This window comes from Schistocerca gregaria, chromosome 11 (assembly GCF_023897955.1).
Source record: "Schistocerca gregaria isolate iqSchGreg1 chromosome 11, iqSchGreg1.2, whole genome shotgun sequence".
NCBI lineage: Eukaryota > Metazoa > Arthropoda > Insecta > Orthoptera > Acrididae > Schistocerca > Schistocerca gregaria.
Window position 1 is genome coordinate 85288236 of NC_064930.1, and position 23305 is coordinate 85311540.

General features: G+C 40.1%; 1 protein-coding gene and 1 long non-coding RNA gene across 7 annotated transcripts in view; one reads left to right on the forward strand and one right to left on the reverse strand.

Moving 5' to 3' along the window:
- The window catches only part of LOC126295455 (zinc finger protein 708-like), an 885643-nt gene that overhangs the window by 125272 nt on the left and 737066 nt on the right, over positions 1–23305 (forward strand). Inside the window, exon 8 of one of the 6 annotated variants that reach the window (XM_049987987.1) lies at positions 8195–8219. The exons of the other annotated variants lie outside the window; for them this stretch is intronic. Coding sequence (XP_049843944.1) covers positions 8195–8204 — 10 coding nt within the window. The 3' untranslated portion in view covers positions 8205–8219. Of the gene's footprint in view, positions 1–8194; positions 8220–23305 lie in introns of those variants that run through there. 6 annotated transcript variants of the gene reach the window in all.
- LOC126295459 (uncharacterized) overlaps positions 1–23305 on the reverse strand; it is a 1097875-nt gene that overhangs the window by 87691 nt on the left and 986879 nt on the right. The window lies entirely within an intron of this gene.

Sequence of the window (23305 nt, forward strand, 5' to 3'; positions counted from 1 at the left end):
AAAATAGTTTCTCATCGGTATCATTTGCTTCACTCACATGAACTAATACATAAATATTCTGTGAATTAGCTACATTCTTGTTTTTACTAATTACATCAATCACTTCAAAGTTTTCAACATAATTGATGGCATTAGTTATTCAAAAACCAAATTCCAATTCACATTCCTTTCTTTTTACTACATTTGTGGTTGTAGCAGGTACATGCTCAGTGTGAACTTAATTTTTATCTTTTACTGTCAGTGTTAACTTTTTTTAATTCTAGACTGCAAAGTTTTATTTTAAAATTTTCACTCATCCCACTATCATTCACTGTTTTCAAGTTTCATGAATCAGTTTCAAAACTTGTCTGATTTAGTAAGTTCTTTCTGAAAATCTTTCACTGGTCTTGCATTAATTTCAGGTAATTGTTCAGCTGGGCTTTTAACTTTTTCATTGTTTTTGACATTGTTGTTTTCGAACATCGAGAGTGTTTATTAGCTGTCATACTTGATTCATTTATGGCTTTACTTGGTCAGAATTAGTTCAAACATATTAAAGATTACTTTGATTGTCTTTTTGATAATTTTCAGGTGATGAAATGTAAGTGAAAATAAATGGAAGAATTGCACTAAGAAAAGTTTTTTAACTTTTAACTTCATGTGTCCCAGTTCATTGTAGCTGGTATTACTGTTAAGTTTCCAGTCTTTTGTAATTACATATGTTGTTCAATAACAAATTTCATTGAACTCTTTTGCTGCTATTCCAGCAACATTTTCATTCATTCTACCCTGGCTGACTCCTACAAGATGCAATCATACTTTTCTCTTATCAACTCTGTTATTAACATTTTACCAGTGTTATTTAAAACAACTAACATCACAAGATTCTTTTTTGTTTGCAATATGATATGTCATACCTGAACAATAAGAGGAAATGAATAGTAATATCTATAAAATTTTAAACTCACATCATTTAAATGATTATGTTGTTCTTAATTCTTGTTCATCATCCATTCAATGTTGATATTGTTGGCACAATTTTAACCTAAAATCTATTGTATTTATGCATGCAAAATTGTTTGCCAGTTTTAAAACTGTTTATATATGTCATTCCATGTAACTCTGCTGTCTTTGTCCTAAACTTCCCACTTTTTATTAACATTTTCAATATAGTTGTTCTCACAGTGCAACCAAGCATCATGTGGTCACCCTTCTGACCTTACAGGTGTATTCCTGACATAATAATTCCTTCTAGTGCCAAGAACATGGCATTATAGGTTTTACATTATATAATTACTTCAGTGGTTTCAACATCAACATTGTAACAAAGGATTTTAACTTACAACTAATTTTAATTTACCATTTATAATTGTTTCAGTAATCAATATTATTAACAATAATTGGTTTATTGTTGTTACTGTTGCAACCACTTACACAATTCACTAAACATGTGTGGCAATATTGAATTAACACTATTTAAGTGTATTTTTCCACCTTTTTATATCAGTATGTACAGAAATATCATGTAAATAATATCCAAGTTAAAAATATGGTTGTAAATATGTTATTACTTGACAATAAGTTATTGTATGTGTCGCCATGCCTCCTATCACATGATTGGTTACGTAAATAATTTAGAACATCACCTACTTCGCTTTTCAACCTATATTTGTTCATTGAAGTTACCACTTTTCTTTGTTTAGTGCCAATTTCCACTTGTTTACCATACAGAAATTCTCTCTAGATCGTTACGTAATTGGAATTGATCGTCTAATGATTTTACTAGACAGTAAATTACAGCATCATCTGCAAACAATCTAAGGGGGCTGCTCAGATTATCACCTAGATCATTTACGTAAATCAGGAACAGCTGAGGGCCTATGACACTACCTTGTAGAATGCTAGATATCGCTTCTATTCTATTTGATGATTTTACCATCTGTCACTTCGAACTGTGACCTCTGTGAGAGGAAATCACAAATCCAATCACTCAACTGAGAAGATATGCATGCAGCTTGATTAATAGTCGCCTGTGAGGAAAGGTATCAAAAGGCTTCTGGAAATCTTGGAATATGGAATCGATCAGAGGACCCTTGCCGACAGCACTCGTTACTTCATGGGAATAAAGAGCTAGCTGTGTTGCACAAGAACGATATTTTATAAATCCATGTTGGTTATGTACCAATAAGTCATTTTCTTCAAGACAATTCGTAATGTTTGAGTACAGTATTTTCTCCAGAAGCCTACTGCAAATTGAGCTCAGTGATTTGGGTCTGTGACTCAATGGGTTACTCCTATTTCTTTTCTTGAATATTGGTGTGACCTGTGCTACTTTCCAGTCTTTAAGAACAACCCTTTCGTCTAGTGAGTGGTTTTATATGAGTGCTAATTAAGGCACTAATGTGTCTGCATAGTCTGAAAGAAACCTGACTGGTATACCATCTGGACCGGAAGGCTTGCCTTTAAGTGATTTGAGTTGTTTTGCAACACCTAAGATACCTTTTTTAATGTCAATCATACTAACAGCTGTTCTAGTTTCAATTTCCAGAATATTTACTTTGTCTTCTTGAGTGAAGAAATTACGAAAAACTGTATTTAGTAACTCTGCTTTAGTGGCAGCATCATTGGTAACATCTCCATCGCTATTGTGCAGTGATAGTATTGACTGTTTTTTTGCTACTGGTGTACTTTACATACAACCAGAATCTACCATATTTTGAGACAATGTTTCATTGTGGAAACCATTAAAAGCATCTCACATTGACGTCCACACAAAATTTCGAGCTTCCATGAAATTTAGCCAGTCTTGGGGATTTTGCATTCTTCTGAATTTGGCATGTTTTTTTCATTGCTTCTGCAACAGTGTTCTGATATGTTTTGTGTACCATGGTGGATCAATCCCATCTCTATGAATCTGTCTATTGCTGTCAATACTGTACCTTTGAATTCGAGCCATATATGGTCTAAACTTAAATAATTAGCTTGAAAGGAATAGAGACACTCTCTTAGGAGGCATCAAGCAGAATTTTTATCTGCTGTTTTAAATAGATATATTTTGCATTTATTTTTAATGGTTTTGGTTGATATGGTTTTGACCCTCGCTACAGTGACCATGTTCACTGATTCCTGTATCTCTCCGTCCCCTCTCTCCGTGTTCTGATTTATATCGACCTGGCTATCCACCTGGTTTCCTATATTGGTTGCAATTTTGTTTCTTTTGCATGTTCTTTCATCCTTTTTGGTGTTTTGATTACCACTTGAGGTCTGACCTCAACTTCAAAATTTCATGTTTTTTAGTTTGAGCCATTGGGGAAGAACTCCCTCCTTAGCGTCTACTGTATTGATTCCCCATTTCCCTTCTGTCTACTCTCCATTTTCTGCTGTAGCCCCCTTCCACACTACTACGTCACCAGCATGTGTAGCCAGTCTCTGTGGTGGGCCTGTTATGTACCCATGTGGCTGAGTCCCCTGACCACACAAGGATCACACTACTGATACCTTAGCTGTTCCCTCCCCATGTATGCCAAAGAATAGTTGCTTATCTTCTTGGAGCATTGGAACTCATGGCTATGGCTGCCATGTCAGACAGCCCTTGCTGTGGCTGGGTAGTGCCCATGGGGAGAGCCACTGGTTGGAGTCGGTGATATCAGGGTGGATGTTTCATGAATTAACCATATCAAGCTGAAAAAATCCTTCTGTTCTGAAATGGCGGTCTCTTTGAACATTGAAGGATCATTGAATGCTGCTTCGTATGACCCGGCTACCTTCCCTGGCTACACCATGGGAGAAGGGCTAGGCTCACCTGTGTGTGTCAACAGTACTGACTGCCACACCCCTCGTTTGATTGCCCAGCTTAAAAGAGAGTAAAGAAGACCAAAGAATACAAGTCCCTAGATGGCCTGTCGTATGCTGAGGGTTGCCAAAACTATGAGAGATTCCATCCATTGACAATATTTTCAACTTTGTAACTTCATTTCGTCCTCCTGCCTCTTCTTCACCTCCACTCCATTCTCCTCTTCCCTCCCCCTCCTGCAGTTCTCATGACCTCCCATCCGGGAGCTGCTCCACCTCCCTGGCCAAAAAAGTGCCCCTCTCCTTTGGCACCTGTTGATGATCAAACTCCCTCCTGGGATCCCTCTCCCCAGTGTCTCTCAGGCTAGAAGACTCCTACTAGCACTCAGCCATGAGACTCACCATCTGTGCACCCCAAGGTCACCCACTCTCCTTCAGTTCCAGATGTTGCAGATGCCTGTATCCCTCTGTGCTCTGCACTCCTCCACCTCTGAAAGAGAGGAAGAAATATAAATTCCGAGACAAGCCCCCCCCCCCCCCCCCGATGCCCCTGGCGGTGCCCTCTCCCCCCTCGCAACCTGAGTCTGATATCTTACTTATGGATGTCACCAAATCCTTGTCAGTGTCGACTACTAACGGAGTGACATGACCCACTCTCGGCTTCTTTGTGTCTAACCTGGACTCTCGCCACATGATCATCCAGTGGAATTCAAACGGATACTATTGTCACCTTCGTGAAAAGCAAGATCTTTTCACTTCCTATTCTGCATTCTGTCGTGTACTTCAAGAAATGCATTTCCTTGACGACAATTCTCCAACATTTTTGGTTATCAGGCATTCTGTCAGAACCATGCTGGCTCCAGTGTAGCTTCTAGTAGTGTCTGCACTTCGGTTCGCTCCAATGTCATACCCCCTAAATTGCAACATGGAAGCAGTAGTGGTTAGAGTGCAAATTACTCCGGCAATCACCATTTGCAATGTCTACCTCCCTCCAGGTAGCCCACTTCCTTAAGTTGCACTGTCTACCTTAACCCAGCAACTCCCACTGCAGGTACTCCTCCTTGGGAACTTAAATGCCCACCACCCACTGTGCGGGAGTAACACCTAACAGGTAGGAGCTTCCTGATTGATCCACGTATTATGTAACTTGATTTCCCTCTCCTCAGTAATGGTTCCCCTACCCACTTCAGTGCCACTCGTGAACTTTTTCTGCTATCGGTCTCACCATCTCCTCCCATGCCCTCGTTGCTTTCCTACATTGGTCATCCCATAATGGCCTGTGTGACAGTGAACATTTTCCAGTGATTCTATCATTCCCCTGCTGCCACCTGGCATACAGGCCTCCATGTTGGGCATTCTATAGTGCCAGTTGCACTTCATATACATCTGCTGTGCACTATGACACCTCCCTCTCAAATTCCATTGATGTAATCATGCAAGGTGTGTCTGCCACTATTCTTCAAGCTGCTGGCACTGGTGTTCCCCTATCAACAGGTCCCACTCGTCATCTACTAGTACCATGGTGAACCCAGAATGTCACAGTCACTGTCCAGGACCACCGATGGTCGCTGCAGAGATTAAAGTGACACCCTTCAGAGACCAACCGCCTCGCTTTTAGGAGTCTCCATGCTAAGGCTCATTACTTTGGGAGTGCTATATTTCCTCCCTGGGGATGTATGCCTCTTCATTGCAGGTTTGGTGCAAGATCCCTTGCCTTCTGAGCCACCAGCAATGGTCACCTGTCCAGAGGCTTAACCTTCAAGGTGCTTGTGCACTGACACATTGGTCCTTGCAGAACACCTCGCAACACACTTCATGGCAGCATCAGTGTCCTCTTCCTGTCCTCCTACCTTTCTCCAGCAGAAACACAGAGTTGAATAGACCCCCCCTCCCTCCACCCCATTGTTTCATCCCACACCATGCTGAGCCCTGTAATGAACCCTCCATGGTATGGGAATTCTTACAGGCTCTTACCTGTTCACAAGACACAGCCCCTGGCTCGGATTCCATCCACAACCAGATGATCCAACACTTTGACATTCCCCAGAGGCAACATCTCCTCATGGTCTTCACTCACATTTGGCTCATGGGTGCTTTTCTGTCACAATGGCAAGATGGTATAGTTATCCTTGTCCTTATGACCAGGAAGAACTCAACACCTCTCGACAGATACCGCCAAATTAGCCTGACGAATGTACTTTGCAAACTGCTGGAGAGGATGACGAACTTCAGATTATGTTGGGTACTCGAATCTCAGGGCCTTTTCTCCCCGATTCAGTGTAGCTTCCAGACAGTACAATATCCAACTGACCATTTACTCAATTGGAAACAGCCACCTGACAGGATTTACCCACCTCTGGCATCTTGTTGCAGTCTTCTTTGACCTACATAAGGTATATGACATGGCTTGGTGCCATCACATTTAAGTTGCCGTCCATGAGATGGGCTTCTGTGGTTCTCTTCCAGTTTTTATCTACGACTTCTTATCTCACCAGCCATTCCATGTTGGAATTTGGCACTTCACTCAGCACCCCTTAGATTCAGGAGAACTGTATCGTACAGGGTGCTGTGCTCAACATCATGCTCTTCCTCATTGCCATCAATGGTGTTGTGACCTCTGTGAGGCCTCTGGTTACCCCGGCATTGTATGTTGACAATTTGTGCATCTGGTGCAGCTCCCACTCGCTAGTATCTCCTGAGCACTGGCTTCAAGACACCATCCTATGGATGTCTTTATGGGCCATATCTCATGGTTTCCAGTTTTCTCCTTCGAAAACGTGGTTTATGTATTTTTGTCATCAGCCTACAGTACACCCCTATTCAGAACTTTATTTAGGCAACCACCAACTCAATGTTGTAGCACAGCCCCACATTCACCACCCAAAGAATTCATAGATGTATGTGGAAGCTTAATGCTCTGTCTCCTTGCCCTGACATTTTGGGATTCAGACCATTGCTGTCTTCTCCATCTTTACTGTGCTTTGGTCTTGTGCAGACTAGATTATGGTAGTCAGGTTTATGGCTCAGCAGATCTTTCCACTTTGAAACTGCTTGAGCCAGTCCTTCATTGTGGTGCACATCTGGCTGTTGGTGCCTTTCACACTAGTCACATAGATAGTCTGCTCACAGAAGTGGATATTCCCCTTCTACACATGGAACACAGCCAACTCCTTGTTTCTTATGCAATCACCATTCACCAATTCCTTGACCATCCTGTGTACCCTGTGCTCTTTGCAGTGAGGGATTCTCCACTCACAGATGGGATTGCCAGTTGGCAAGTGTGTCACTTCCTTCTGTTGACATCTCCATCTCCACTCGTTGGACTGCACCCTGCACCTTTCCTTCCATAACCCCCACCCCCCTTGGATGGTGCCTAGACCATGGTTTAGGACCACTCTATTCCAGGGTCCTAAGATCTCTGTTGATCCTATAGTTTTCCACTGTCTTGTATATGCCATCCTTGCAGTGTTCCAGGGTGCCACTATCTTTTACATCGATGGTTCTAAGACAGTCTTTAAGGTGGAATAAACTTTCACATCTTCTACTGGCTTTGAACACCATTTATTGTTGGGGTCATGTAGTGTGTTCACAGCAGAACTTCTAGCCATTCACAAGGCCCTCATTTTTGTTTTGATTTTTTTTCAGATTCAATGAGCAACTTGCAGACTATCGACTAATGATACTCTCATCACCCTTTGGTCTCTGCTATATAACCTTCTCTCTGCCTTTGGGCATGCCACCTGTTCAGTTGTCTTTCTATGAGCCCCACATCGTGTAGGCATCCCAGGGAATGAACTGGCTCACCATTTGGCTTATTCTCCATTTCCTTTCATGATTCCAGCTGCGGATATGCGGATCTACATCAAATCTCTCTTTTCCCAAAAGTGAAATGCCATATGGAGTGCCACTGCTCACAGTAATAAACTCAGCACAATCAAGGAGTATACTACAGTTTTGGTGCTCTTCCTCGCTCCTCTTGGAAGGAGTCCACTGTATTATTCCATCGACACATTAGTCATACCTGGCTCACCCCCTTTTTTCTCCTACATAACATCCCACTCCTACAACATTGTTATTGAGCCAGACTGATGGTATCCCACATATTGGTGGAATCCCCCCTTCTTTTGTCCTTTTGTGCTAAGTATACTCTTCCTGATTCCTTAAACTGGTTGAACTGGTCCTCGTTTCCCTCCATGAAAGTGGTCTTTATTTTCAGATGTAAGGTTCTACTTTAGTCTTGGGGCAGGGGCAGGTTGTTGTGGTTGGGATTTCCTTTCCAGTCTTCCATGTCTGTGGCCCCATAACCTCCCCCTTTTTTCCAGTTTTTAGATTTGGTCTCACCTTTCATGTCTTTTTCTGTGTGTGTGTTTAATGCTCATTATTTTATAGTTTGACTCATCTGACTGGATCCCTCCACTTTTAGCAGGCCCTGATTAACTTCACATTCGCAGAAGTCATGACCTCGCCATTTGGTCCCATAACCCATCTCAGGTAATCAATCAATTGATCAATCACTGTTCACCTTCAACTTAGTGCTGTGAGACTGACCGCCAGTGGGGTTTAGCACCCCTCAACCGTTTCACTCTGTCCAATGCAGTGACTAGTCAACCAGCCAGCCCAGCCTGGCTGATTCCAGACACACTGTGTGGAGGTTTGTTGATCTAGAATTAGATTTTCACCCTGCAGTGGAGTGTGCACTAATATGAAACTTCCTGGCAGATTAAAATTGTGTGTATGACTGAGACTCGAACTTGGAACCATGCCTTTTGTTGATAAGTGCTCTACCAACTGAGTTACCCAAGCTTCTATTGTGTCAGAACCATACCTCCTACCTTTCAGTCTCATCTTCCAAGAGCGCTGCTCCCGCAAGTTCAGCAGGAGACCTTCCATGAAGTTTGAGAGTTAAAAGATCAGGTACTGGCAGAATGAAAGCTGTGTGGATGGGTCATGAGTCAAGCTTGGGTAGCTCAGTCAGTAGAGCAATTGCCAGCAAAAGGCAAAGGTCCTGTGTTTGAGGCTTGCTTTAGCACACAATTTTAATCTGCCAGGAAGTTTCAGGTTTGTTGTTGGGATAGAATGGTTTGCATGCCTGTCACTGCAGCCTGACCATCCTACTCTGGTTTGTTGTTGTCGTGATTTTGTACATATACGACCATGTGGCCAACAAGGATGTGTGATGAGTATTTGGTGTGATTTACATTTACATCTGTTAAATGTATCCCTTCTTTGTTAACACGATGGTATCACAAAGACGTGCTTTTTAGGGCAGTTCGTGGTCTATTTGAATCCATTTATCTTCAACCAAGGATACTAGAGGTTGATGGATTTGAGTTTGGTACATTGTTTTGGATATACACATGCAAACACCCATCTATCTGATTGCATTGTGTATCAGTAAGATTGATTGTAGATCATTAGTGTTAGCACAAAATAGTGTAATTTGGACACTAACAAGCAACCATTGGGCATTGTTATGCAACTGTTGGTTTGGTTAGCATTGACTTAAAGCCTGCAAGGGGAACATTGCAATGCAAGTAGCTGAAGGGTTAGTGGAGACTGCGAGTAGGTGCCTTGGTCATGGGGCAAGGTGACTCTTTGTGTCATTCTGCTGTCTGTCTAACTTTCCTGCAGGTGCTGTGGGTTATAGTCAACATAAACTTTCAGTCATAAGCATATAAATAAGATTTTATTTCCATACTTTGGACCTGCTCAAGTAGAGATCTAGGTCAGGGAGTGTGGTGGAAGTTGAACATGAGAAAGGAAAAGCTGAGACCACTAGTTTTGTTTTAGTAGTGTACTATATGTGTGTGAACTCTTGGCCGCATGTTACTGTGCTACCTTGTGGCCTACTCAAGGATTTGAAATTATGGATTCAGTTCTCATTGTACAGAGAATCCAGAATTTTGGTAGGTTGCAGAGGGGACATATCTGAAAAATTCTCACTTTGGTTCATGCTCTCTAAAACCAACTTTCCATTCAGCAGTATAGGCAAGTAGACCTTGTTCAGCCATATAAGGAAAAGAAGCATGCTGGGCTGAAGGCTAGTTGGAAGGTTATAGTGTTACATCAAAGCTATTTGCCACAAATAGCCCTGGCTCCAATGATACTGCATTTAACATAGCCTCAGCAGTACTGCCTACCACCTCTGACTGCACTCAGCTGATCATCAACTCCAACACTGGAAAAGACAATCCTGAGAGTGCCCATGATTCAGCAAGCGCACTGGAAAATAAAATTATCAGTTTTAATGAAGAAAAATGGTATTTCTAATTAGCTTCCATGTATTTGTAGTTCGCTGTCGCACAAGCGGGGAGTGTGTCATGCTGTTGCGGTGTGTTCCAGTAACCAGGTGGTTCCGCAAAGCACTTGCATCAAGCACTTGCTGCAGGAACTCCTGGATGATGCCCAACAATACTTCAATACTGGATTATATGCAGAGGAATGCCATGATAAAAGCAGAAGTGTATTTGTGTCTGTTGGCTTCTACATACACCACTCACCTTTAGACTTTGGCAGCTTATTAATATCTTATTAGATGTGTTTCCGAACATAAAACTGCCTCAAAAAGCCAGCTTCAAAAGTCAAAATTGAATTAATGCATTGCGTACAGACTGGAGCCGTTTTCACTAAAGAACTACAGGAGATTGTTGTGCCAGTGTTGTCATAATCATTAAGTTCGATCTATTTCTATGTTTTTGGAATAGTGTAGCAGGTGTATCCCAATGTGAGATAAATATGAAAAGGCAAGTTGTTCAAGTGTTCATAGATGACCCTAATGTTAACAAAGTATCCCTAAAAGAGCTGAAAAGCAAGCTCAATGTCAAGGGTAATCCAGAGGGGTAGCTGCGACTTTTAGGAATTCCAATAGCAACCTTAGGCTTTGGGTTGTTCCTTCATATACCCTTCCTACCTCCTTCACACATGTATAGGCATCTGTTAAATATTTGCTGATCCTATACTGACACCACTTTATTTTCCCCCCACCAATCATCACGAAACTAATGTGGGAAAACAGTAGTGCTGGTAATATTGTTGTAACTAACAATGTTGGAGGGGAAAATTTTTAAATAGATTACATGAAGCTCTCAGAAACTGAACAAGACTCCAGTCAACCGTAGTACAATATGTCTTTATAGTACCATGCACTGCGCGTAAGCAACATGTCCCAAAGTCCAGAAGCCTGGGATCCTCTGGACTACTTTCAACTTTGAGCTTGCTTTTCAGCACTCCTATTAATGCCTTGTTTACATTAGGGTCATCCTTGGTCACTTGTACAACTTCAATTTTCAGATTCACCTGAAAATGATATGCACATGCTCAAATCCTTCAACTAAATCTTTTGCAGCACTTTTCTCACAAGCACAGTCAAAAAGAGAGAGTAAATAAAGTTATGATAATATTAATGACAAATAAAGATGTGTTGCAGTGAATGTCTGTACCAAAATACAAGACTGAACAATAAGCACATAAATAGGTTACCAACAAATAAGAAGGAAAAATATCAAACCATTTTCTTGTAGTTAAGCCTATCAAATCAATGGTATAAGTAAAATCAGAAAATAATCACAGGATGACTAAATCGGTAATTGTGGCAGGGTTAGCGAAGTTAACTGGCGAATAAATTTTGACAATGGCAGGCATATTGCATAATTAGTGATGAAAAGATTGTCTGTTAGAATGAGGAAGTAGAAGAAACGGGAACATCACATAATTTGTGGAAGAATATGGCGATCCCAAATTTATATAAAAATTTCGTACGACTACTTTCTGATCTCGTGCTTGAGAAACTGTAGCATATGAATGAAATGTGAAACTATTTCCTAGTATAAAGCTTTTTGCATGTAGGCCCAATAGGCATTGATATTGGTACTTTGTGAATTATATTCTATCATGTTATAAAAATGACCATTTCATGTATTTGGTGTGTGTTAAAATTGCTACAATATTAGGAAAGCTTATTTTGTTTTATCTAGCAGACAGTGGAAAATAGACATAAGCAGATCGAGGAACCACACCAGTCTTGTGTACTATTTGTATTAACAGCTTTTTCAGTGTTAGAAACAGACATTCCGATTTCTTCATGTAGCAAAACTTTTGATGAACTTTGATGAGGTAACAGATTCTTTGGCAGAAAGGAAAGTAGGCCATGTAAAGCTGTAGCAAGATTAGAGAGAAAAAACGCTAGGAGCTATGGATTGAAGTAATGTGTACTGTCTTGCTTGTCTCTACTGCTTTTATATATCCTACACTCCTGGAAATGGAAAAAAGAACACATTGACACCGGTGTGTCAGACCCACCATACTTGCTCCGAACACTGCGAGAGGGCTGTACAAGCAATGATCACACGCACGGCACAGCGGACACACCAGGAACTGCGGTGTTGGCCGTCGAATGGCGCTAGCTGCGCAGCATTTGTGCACCGCCGCCGTCAGTGTCAGCCAGTTTGCCATGGCATACGGAGCTCCATCGCAGTCTTTACCACTGGTAGCATGCCGCCACAGCGTGGACGTGAACCGTATGTGCAGTCGACGGACTTTGAGCGAGGGCGTATAGTGGGCATGCGGGAGGCCGGGTGGACGTACTGCCGAATTGCTCAACACGTGCGGCGTGAGGGGACACTGAATAGTGCACGGTACATCCAAACCGTCATCGAACCCATCGTTCTACCATTCCTAGACCGGCAAGGGAACTTGCTGTTACAACAGGACAATGCACGTCCGCATGTATCCCATGCCACCCAACATGCTCTGGAAGGTGTAAGTCAACTACCCAGGCCAGCAAGATCTCCGGATCTGTCTCCCATTGAGCATGTTTGGGACTGGATGAAGCGTCGTCACACGCGGTCTGCACGTTGAGCACGAACGCTGGTCCAACTGAGGCGCCAGGTGGAAATAGCATGTCAAGCCGTTCCACAGGACTACATCCAGCATCTCTACGATCGTCTCCATGGGAGAATAGCAGCCTGCATCATGCGAAAGGTGGATATACACTGTACTAGTGCCGACATTGTGCATGCTCTGTTGCCTGTGTCTATGTGCCTGTGGTTCTGTGATGTATCTGACCCCAGGAATGTGTCAATAAAGTTTCCCCTTCCTGGGACAATGAATTCACGGTGTTCTTATTTCAATTTCCAGGAGTGTATATTTAATTTTATGTCACACAAAACAGCAAGTTATTAGCTAATAGGCAATAAAGAGTGTAAATTTTCTGAAGAGTTCTTGGTCTCCCGGTTATAAATAATCCCATCTGGTATTGATTGCTAGATTTAAAGAAAGATAGAGGCAGGATGTCAAACAGGCCGACTGCGAGCAGAAGAGGCACCTCAGGACATTTTAATTTTCACTGTCTTGAATATAGTTTGATTGCATCTATTACAAAATATACACGTTTCAATTCCACAGAGCGAAATACAGTGATGTGTGATTGAAGAATGCTGTGTGAAGAGGCATGGCACTGCATTTTGGCACACTTAAGACCAAATAACATGTCTTAAAATTCCTCGAACACACATGTTTATGTATCAGACTCTTCAGAAAGATATGCGTCACAAAATGAGCATATTTTTTAAAGTTAGAGTTTTTAAATTTTTGACGTCTTCCTAAATGCTCAAGGGAAGGGTTGGGGAGAGGGTGCCACTATCTACTATTGCCCGGTTTGGAAATATCGTAGATCCGGGGCTGATGCACAGAGCAATCTGAGTTATAATGAGGATGTAGGTCATCTCCACGTGATCCATGTATACATTTAGTGATTTTGCTGTTTCCTCGTCATTTACTGCTCTCATGTCAAATAAAAATAAAACAGATTTCTGTTGCAGGAAGCTGTCAAGGAAATTAAACAGATTCATATAATTACGGAAGGCTAAAATATGTTACTAGTTTCAGATTTTATTTCCACATTTCTCACAGGCAAGCATAAATCGCCTTGCAGAACAGTGAAGTTATTTTTGTCGGTTTGCTAAAAAAATCCAGCTTTTATTAATCTTTTCCACTGAGGCAATCAATGTATTTGAAACAAAGTGTTTAATTCCATACTATTGGCTAGAGTGCACTCTGTAATCTTGTATCACGTATGGCATTATGCCATAATAAAGAACCAAACATGAGATATTACAGTACTGGTTGTCCAAGAAAATTTACATCCCGAAAACAACACTGGAAAGCTTAATATCAGGTTGAGGCCTACTTCATTGGGAATCTGAACATACGAATGTGCCCTTTAAGTATGCATTTTAAATGTGCACATTTTGTATGGCTCACGAAGTTCCAATGCTCTTGAAGTATCTTCTGATGTCTTGTTTCTTTTAATGTTTTAGTCTTTTAATGTTTTGCAAGTATGAACATACAGGCAGTAGCATTTTTCAACACGATAGTTCACCATTTCACAATTCTCCGAGTGTGATGGAGTGGTTTGAAGAACACAGATTCATGTTCCAACTGATATGCTGACCATCCATCTAGTCAGGTCTGAACCTGATCAAACATATCTGGGACATGATAGGATATGGCGTCAGAGCTCAGTGCCCTGCCTTCCTGATTTTACGGGTAATTGTATGTGCAGGTGTGGAGCCAGTTCTCTGCAGCCACCTACCGAGGCCTCATTACTTCCATGCAATGATGGTTCGTTACTGTTACCCATGCCGAATGAGGACATACTGGCTATTGAGTAGGCTGAACATTTTATGTAGAAGGTGTTTTGATATGGTCCTTGGCTTATATTACAGAGATTATGCTGTATAGCTCTCGCCTCTTTGTACATCGCTACATCAACTTTTGTTATATTTAGGACACCTCTGTTAGACTTTTATGGGACAGGTTGTGTTCTTTTATTATATCTATTATGACGTTTTAGATTTTCTATAAGCCATAAAAGAAATGATGTAGTCACATGACCTGTTTTGCATTGTAAGTATTCATGAGTAGATTTTGTTTATGTACCTATTACGAATTTTATATCTTTTAATGTACATTACTAGCCCCATTTTGTACTTTTATTCCATTTTGTACTCATTCACTCCTATGAAGATGGTCCACAACTATAACCAGTAGATATTTAGGGTAAAATGAAAACAGCTGAGGGAATTTTTTCAAAGATGTTACACTGTATGTTGTGGGAAGTTTTCCAAACATTTCTTCCAACTAATTTTCAGACAGATTTTAGAATGAGGTTTTTAGGGTCTTGCATCTTATTTTTCCCTTACGAAATTGCAGCATTTTGATGTATTGGAGATTTATCAAATTTCCTCACTGTTACTAAGGGGCATGTACACATGTGGGAATGAAGTGACACTTTTCTCATTTTCTCATTCATTTATGCAAATGAATCGGGTGATTGCTCAAAGCCTCCGAACTGCAACTTTTAGGCTGCTGTTAATAGTGTAACTTGCCATACCTGTTTCACATACTGATGAGTTTCTGCCTCAGTCATTTAAATTCTTTGTTTACTCTTTCCCACCTAGCTACACTGGTCATTAGTTGACATTTCTAGAGCACCGACTTTCATTTCTAAACACGCAGTTTTACATCCAAGAAGTCACTACCATAAATACTACAGCATTGTTAAAGTTCCTGATCCAGTTCTTATGGTTGGCATGAGACCAGAGGTCTAGTGCAAGTGATACAGCTTCTTTGTTACAAGAAACTCTTTGCTGGCATCGGTTGGTTCCTAAGTTGCTCTGTGCAAGAACATAACGCCTTTCAGAGAACAAATGTACTAGTTCCACTCGCCATTTTGTGTGGTTGATAGGATCTCTCTGGAAAAGGATCATTGAAGTGAACTGCAAGTGGATTACGAGGATTAATATTGAGGCAAAATACTTGTTAGACAAGCATTATTGTTATTGAGCAATATCAGGGATACCAGTCTCAGCTCAATTTAGCTAGATTTGCTCAGGCATTCTGAGCTCTGAGCGGACTCTTTTTTGTCTTCGACTTGTGGGAACAATGTTGTCCTCAATTCTCCATTCGAAAACACCCCCAGTGGAAGAGAGATAAAACTAAAAGTTGCGATATTAATGAATATTAGCTTAATGTTTAATGTTTCTGACAATATCTGTTCAATAATAATGACTTGTTGTTGTTGTGGTTGTCATGGTCCTCAGTTTGAAGGCTAATTTGATACACCTCTCCATGTTAGTCTATCGTGTGTGTCATCATCACTGCACGCCTATCACAACCTTCATCCATTTGAACCTGCTTATTGTATTCGAGCCTTGGTCTCCTTCATCAATATTTATGCTCCACACTTTCTTCCATTACCAAATTGACAATGCCTTGAGGATGCAATAAATGTTTTCTTTCAACCAGAGGTGTTGTGCCATAAATTTCTGTTTTTCCCAATTTCATTCAGTGCCTCTTTATTTTTGTTCAATCCTGACATCCAATCATCAGCATTCTCTTGTAGCATCACATTCCAAAAGCTTCTTTTCCATTCTGTTCTATGTGAATTGCCTATCACCCACATTTCGCTTTCATACAAGGCTACACTGCAGACAAACAGCTTCAGAAAAGATATCCTTAGAGCTTAATTTAAGTTAGATGTTAACAAATTCCATTCCAGTATTTCAGATGTGTTTCCTTGCCATTGCCAGCCTGTATTTCATCTCTTCTCTACTTTTATGCAAAGGTGTGTCTAATCTTGTTATAAGGAGTATCTATGCTTCTTGTGGTTGTGCATGGTATCATCACATTAATGTAACCCCCACCTATGTTAGTCCACAGCTCATGGTCCAGTGGCTAATGTTGCTGCCTCTGTATCACAGGATCCTGGGTTCTATTCCTGGCTGCATAGGGATTTTCTGTGTCCAGGGACTCTGTATTTGTTTTGTACTCATTACTTCATCATCATCATTCATGGCAATGGCTAAATTGGATTGTGTAAAAAATTGGGCTTTCTAGTGGTGCTGATGACTGGACAGTTAAGCACCCGACAAACAAAACGTCATCATCACCGCCTATGTCACAAAGGCAGTTGGCAGAACTGGCAGTAGAGGGTCTGTAAACCACGTTCTGAGGATGCAGGGAACAGTGAAACCATTGTTGTTATGTGGAAAGAGAGCAGCAGGTACCTGGTTCATGCACCCATGCCGAGTGCTGTTTATTGGCGACAAAAGCTGGAATTAGCATGCAACCACTGCAACTGGACTTCCACTGGTAATGAGAAACAGCAAGTGCCATCACCTGACTTTCCATGAACTTCACTCAGCGAAAGAGGAGTCAAAATAAGCGAACACTTGTCTCGGCTTATCAGTAGATAGTTACTGTACCATTTAACTCAGAAAATCTTCAGAATAGATAGTGGCTCAGTGGTTAAGGTCATCGTTCGTAATTTGAAAACTGTATTTGAAAACTAATGGTTGTTTTTATTTATTTATTTTTATAGTTTTTATTTTATTTATCTACCCATGTCCGTAGTAGGTTACTGAAAGCATCTTTCTTATGAAATTAGGAGTATAAAGGCATATTAATTGTAAAATCACAAATGGATATCACAATACATCACACACATGTATTATGTAACATGTGTATGGTACGTTGAGGGGCTACAATCTTTTTCAATTTCTTGTGTGTTATTCATATTGTTTTTCATCATGAGGATTTTGTGCATTTCCATGGATAAGACTAATCACAGAACCATTGAAAACACAGATTTTCTGAATGGCACAAGTGTCATGTGAAGGTAAGTTTACCAAAGTGGCATTTCTATGTGTGAATCTCACGAAGGAAAGAAACATCAAGATACACTACAGGAATTTCACAGAAATAATTTTGTTCTTTTTTAAAATAAATTCACTTGACATACAAATTAGTGGACAAATAAGAACAATGTTATAGTAGCGTATAATGGAAAACATACATAGAGTAATGTTCTACAGGCATGGGTACATAAATAAAACTGAAAGTAAGTAATAATGGGGTTTCAAACATAGAGTGCAAAATTAAGAAGCCATGATGCCAACCATTGAGCCACCATGTCTTCTGAAGATATCACATGGTAAAAGGTGCATGAAGTACCTCAGAAATACCTTACTTTGACCCCTCTTCCACCGACCAAAGTTTCTGAGGAATCCCATATTCTTCTCATGAGTGGAAACATGCAGTCCTTTCAGATGAATTATGTTTTAAGCTCCATCAGATAGATATCCAGTGGCATGTATGGATTTAAAACTGATAGCAAATCCGTGGGACCACCTTAGTTGGTTTATTTGTGCTATGGATCCTCAACTAAAACACCTAGATATGTGGCTGCTGTATTGGAATTGGCCTGGCTCCACATCCCTGTTGGTATCTTTCAGAATTTCAATGATTTTCTTCCTGCTTTTCTGCACTGCAAAAAATGGTCATTCAGGCTTTTTACAGATTGTCACTTTAATATGACTGGTCTGTACAGTTTTACATTTGCCCCCTAGCCATTCCTGCCTGTCATCTTTACACCTTTTGCCAGTCTCATTTTTTAGATGTCATTATTCCCTTTTGCCTGCTTAATTTCTCATATTTTGATATTTCCTTCTTTTGTAAATTGAAGTTGAGATGCCCTGTGTTATCAAGTTTTTTGTTTTATGCGTATTTGATCTTCTGTTTCCTGCCCTATTTCATGTCTCAAAGCTACCCTTCTTCTTCAGCTGCATTCTCTTCCCATGTTCAAGATGAACATTGCCTAATGCTCCTTCTGAAACTCCCAACAGTCTCTGATCCTTTTCAGTTTATTCACGGCTGATGTCCATAAGTTGCCACATACATGTCATCCCTCAAGTTTTAATTTGTACTCATAAGCAATAAAATAGGGTCAAACCTCATATCTTGCCATGGAAATGTTTCACAATGTAAAATCAGGTGTCAAAATATCTATAGCACCCTTGCATAATCAGTCTGAAACCTTGCCATGTGTCCAAGTCTCTTCCACGTGTAGAGTCATCATTCATGAATCTTATTAAACCAAGAGTTAGCGATGACAGAATTATGCCGTATGTAAAATTCTACTGGTCTATGACCTCCTCCTATATTTTGTTCGCTTCCTTTCCCTACTACCAAATACATTCACTCAACACAATTAGTTTTTGGTCTCGTTTAAATATCTGTGCAACATTTCTGATTCCATCACGTTTTCTATCAATCTTACAAACCGCTAGTTGCCATACACACTGTCATACAGGGTAGCTGTGTGGCCTGAGGCGCCTTGACGCAGTTCACATGGCTTCCTCCGTTGGAGGTTCAAGTCCTCCCTTGGGCATAGGTAGTGTGTGTGTGTGTGTGTGTGTGTGTGTGTGTGTGTGTGTGTGTGTGTGTGTGTTTGTACTACCATAGTGGGCATTGCCTTAATGTCTGTAATAGCTACGATTATGTGCTCACTATGCTGATCATGAAGCTTACACACACCCCTGTTTTCTTATTCATTATTATACCTAGTTCTTCGTTACCTCCTATTTGGTTTTTTTGTTGATAACTGTACTCCTGTAATAGAAAAGCCTATTATTCCTGCCACCATGCTTCATTAATTCCCTATATTTGAAATGGGCAGCTAACCATTTCGCTTTTCAGATTCATTAACATACCCATCTGATCAATGGAAATAACTTAACATACTCCAACCCTTCCCTAGAGAGCCCATGTTGTTTTTCTTGATGACAACATCCTGCTAAGTAGTCCTGCCTGAAGACTGAAATGAGGGACTATTTTACCTCTGGAATATTTCATCCAGGAGAGTGCCATCACCATTACCTATGCAGAGGAGCTGTATGCTCTCCAGAGAAATAATAGCTGTAATTTGCCCGTGCTTTCAACTTTTTGCAGTACCAGCACAGCAAGGGTATGTTATGTAACATTATGAGGCCAAATGAGGCAATCATCCAGATGTTGCCTTCTGCAACTACTGGAAATGCGACTAGCTGTCCTCAGGAACCACATTTTTGTCTGGTTCCTACAGAGATACTTCTCCATTGCAGTTGCAGCTATGGTGTGACTATCTGTATCAATGAGACACACAGGCCAACCCATTTGAGCTCATGAAGCATATCCATAACACCTGTGTGTTGATTGACTCTACAGATAACAAATCTATAGCCCTGTAGTGAATTGCATCAATTTCTTCCTTTATTCTGACCTTGGACCTTGGGGGGGGGGGGGGGAGGGGGGGGATCCTAGACACTCGATCAGTACTCATTAATTGATCACACCAATGTTCTACGTACAGTTGACCATTCACCTTCACCACTACCATCCTTACATGCTCATTCTTTTTACTATCACTTTTGGATGTTACCCCTGAATATTTAATAAATGTGACTGTCTCAAGCAGTACACTACTAATACCATATTGTAACCTTTGACATTGCATATCCTGGCCGTTTGCATTAACTTAAATTTATCCAAATTTGGAGCCAGTTGTCATTCTTTGCACCAACTAGAAATTTTGTCTAAGTTATCTTCTATCCTCATACAGTTACTCAATGGTGACACCTTCCCATACATCTCAACATTATCACCAAAGAGCAGCAGATTTCTGCATGTGATGTCATTTGCGTGTGTAGAGAATAAGTGTGGTCCGAACACACTTCCCTTGAGCACGCCTGACGATACCATTGTCTCTGATGAACACTCACAATCAAGGACAGTTACTGGTTTATGTTACTTAAGAAACTTTGAGCCATTCACATATCTGCCAAGCTATTGTCCCTACGTGTACCTTCGTTAACAGTCTGCAGTGGGGAGTGTATTAAATGCTTTCCAGAAATCTAAGAATATGGAATCTGCTTGTTGTTTTTCATACAAGGCTTGTGGGATATCATGTGAGAAAAGGACCATTTGAGTTTTGCATTAATTATTCTTTCGTAATCCATGGTTAACTGTAGACAGAAACTCTTCAGACTCAAAGAAATTTATCATATTTGACTTATGAATATGCGGTAAACTGATGTTAAGGATTTTGGTCTCTAATCTTGTGGGTCTATTTTTTTCCCTTCTTATACATGGGAATCATCTGCACTTTATTGTAGTCACTTGGGGTTTTGTGCTGGGTGAAATGCTGGTGATAAATACAAGCTAAGTAAATGATAGTACCACAGAGCTCTCCCTGTATAATCGAATTTTCATTCCATTTGGACCAGGTGATTTACTTTTTTTCCTAACTCTTTTAGTTGCTTCCCTGCACTGAGATGAATATTATTATGTCCTTCAAATGGGAGTGTGTATGATGGCCCACTGATAATATGTTTATACAATCCTCTGTGGTGCTTAAATCCATCTTTCACAGCAGCATGTCAGTGTGTTTTACTAGAGCATTGAAGGAAGGTGGGAATATATGACAGCAGTAGGGAAGCGCTACACCTGTAAGGAAATTAAATTCACATATAACTTTGCCGTGAAAAGGGGCATCATGTTGAGTAAAGACATGCAGTTAGCCCACCTGTATCAATGTTGGACTTCAATCACTTCTGCAGAGTGTCTCTCACACACTTATGATGTGATAATTCCTACCCATTTATTTTCTAGTCTCATGGTATCAAATACCTGTGTTTTTCCACAGTATAACCCACACACAATGGTCATGAAAAGGTACACATGTTACTGCACCTGTCACTCAGTTTCAGATACTAACCAGTGACACAGACTCAGTGTCTTACCCCTGCAGCCTCTGCATATTGCACTGTTGTACTGAACAGCAAGGCAATTAGATTACACTGTACACATCTGGCACAGAGCCAGAAGTCACCGTCCATACAGTCTCCTCACAGCACTCTACATTATTGTCAATTTGCTTCTAGCCACCTCTCCTTATGGTCATGTTTCTTTGTCTTTAGGCTCTGAGGCAGAACACTCAGAATTATCAGTCAGCAAACCATCACAATATTCAGGGATCAGTCCCAGAAAGAAATTTAATCTTATGACTCTACTTCAATTCTGTGAGTTTAAGGAGAAAAGAGAAAAATGCTGTTCTAATAGGAAGCAAAATTTTGGTTACCTATTTTTACACCACCTGCAATTTGTTACAAGTGCACAGCATGTGTAAGAACTCCCATAGCAAGCAGAAGGCAACACCATGATTAAAAATGTGTAATGTAAGAAACTTGTACATTCGTCTAGGGACAGGAAAACTTAATACTGATAGATTGATCTGATCGGTTGCGCTTAGCTGATGTCTACAGCATATAGTGCTCTATGGTGGCAGACAGTGAACCATTAATTCGCCTTTATGGCAAGGAGCTGTTTGAATCATTTCTTATGAAATTCAAAACTGTCTGTTAATTACCGAAATTTTTAATCTCATGTGCATTATTACATCTTAAACTCACAATGTGTCATAGCACCTAGGCTGCTTGTGCAGTTTTTGGGGTCTTCAGCTGATGGTAATGAGTAACTTTACGTAAATTCCCTGAAAAGATGACCAAAACTAAAATTGTAGGTGAGTTCTCCTCAAAGTATGAGTAAGTTTTCAGAGAGAAGTGTTCCAATTCTTACTATCTTAACCAACTAATACTGTATGATCCTGATTGCCAGGGACTATGGAGATAGATTGGTGTGATGGCAGGACAAACATCATGACACTGGTTTCCATCATTATCCTGGAAGTTGATCTTTAAGTAACAACTTTATGTAATTTGCTTGAGAATTACATACCCAAGAGCAACAGTTTATAAGTAGCTTTGTATGTTCATGTAACATTCATTTCAATGAATTAATTCTGCCGATAACACACAGACTGTTGTATTTATTTTTCTGGATCAATGACCTTTGCAGTCTGGTGCCTTCAACCCCACAAACCAACGAACCAATTATTTTCCTCAATACAGAACACATATTAGAGTACTGCACTGACGTGGAGAATCAGAAACAGCTGACAGGCTTCATGATATAAGCTAGTTTTCTTAAGGAGTCTATTATTAGAGCAAAATCTATACAATAAGAATGTACATAGTTTTTGTCAGTGTATGAAATATTTCGAAAGCTTGGGCAAATACTGTTGTGAATAGTCTCAGTAGTTGTCACATAGGAAATTTTTTTGCTGAAGATGTTTCAAATTAAAAAATGCACGAAATTGGAATTATTGTTTGTTAAGACAACTTTAGCCATGTAAAGCAGTATGAGCTTGGAATAAAAACTGTTTGTAAATAGCGTTTTTGCTGATAAATAAAAATCAAATGAAAAGTGTCACTGCTGATGACACTGGATTCAAAAAATAAGGCAAATTGTCAAAGCACATTTTTTTATGGTGAGATCTGTAACAATGTAGTTGATGATATGATTATCTGATATGATTTTGTTTCAAGAGTGACATATTTAAATTGCACATATAGCAATGAAGTTAAATAATTACATTTTTTATTTCTTTAGGTTTTTTAATGAATTTTGATATGAATTTCAGATTTTAGAAGCCTAATATTTGTTACAGTAGTACTAGAATGTTGTGGCAATATCATCTTTTCCATAATTTTCTGTAATAGCAAGGTTTGAAACAGTGAAGAAAAAAAGAAAAATGATGTTGAAATATAATGTGTAGTAAAGATTTGCAGGTTAAATATAAAGCTGTGTTCTTAAGCTT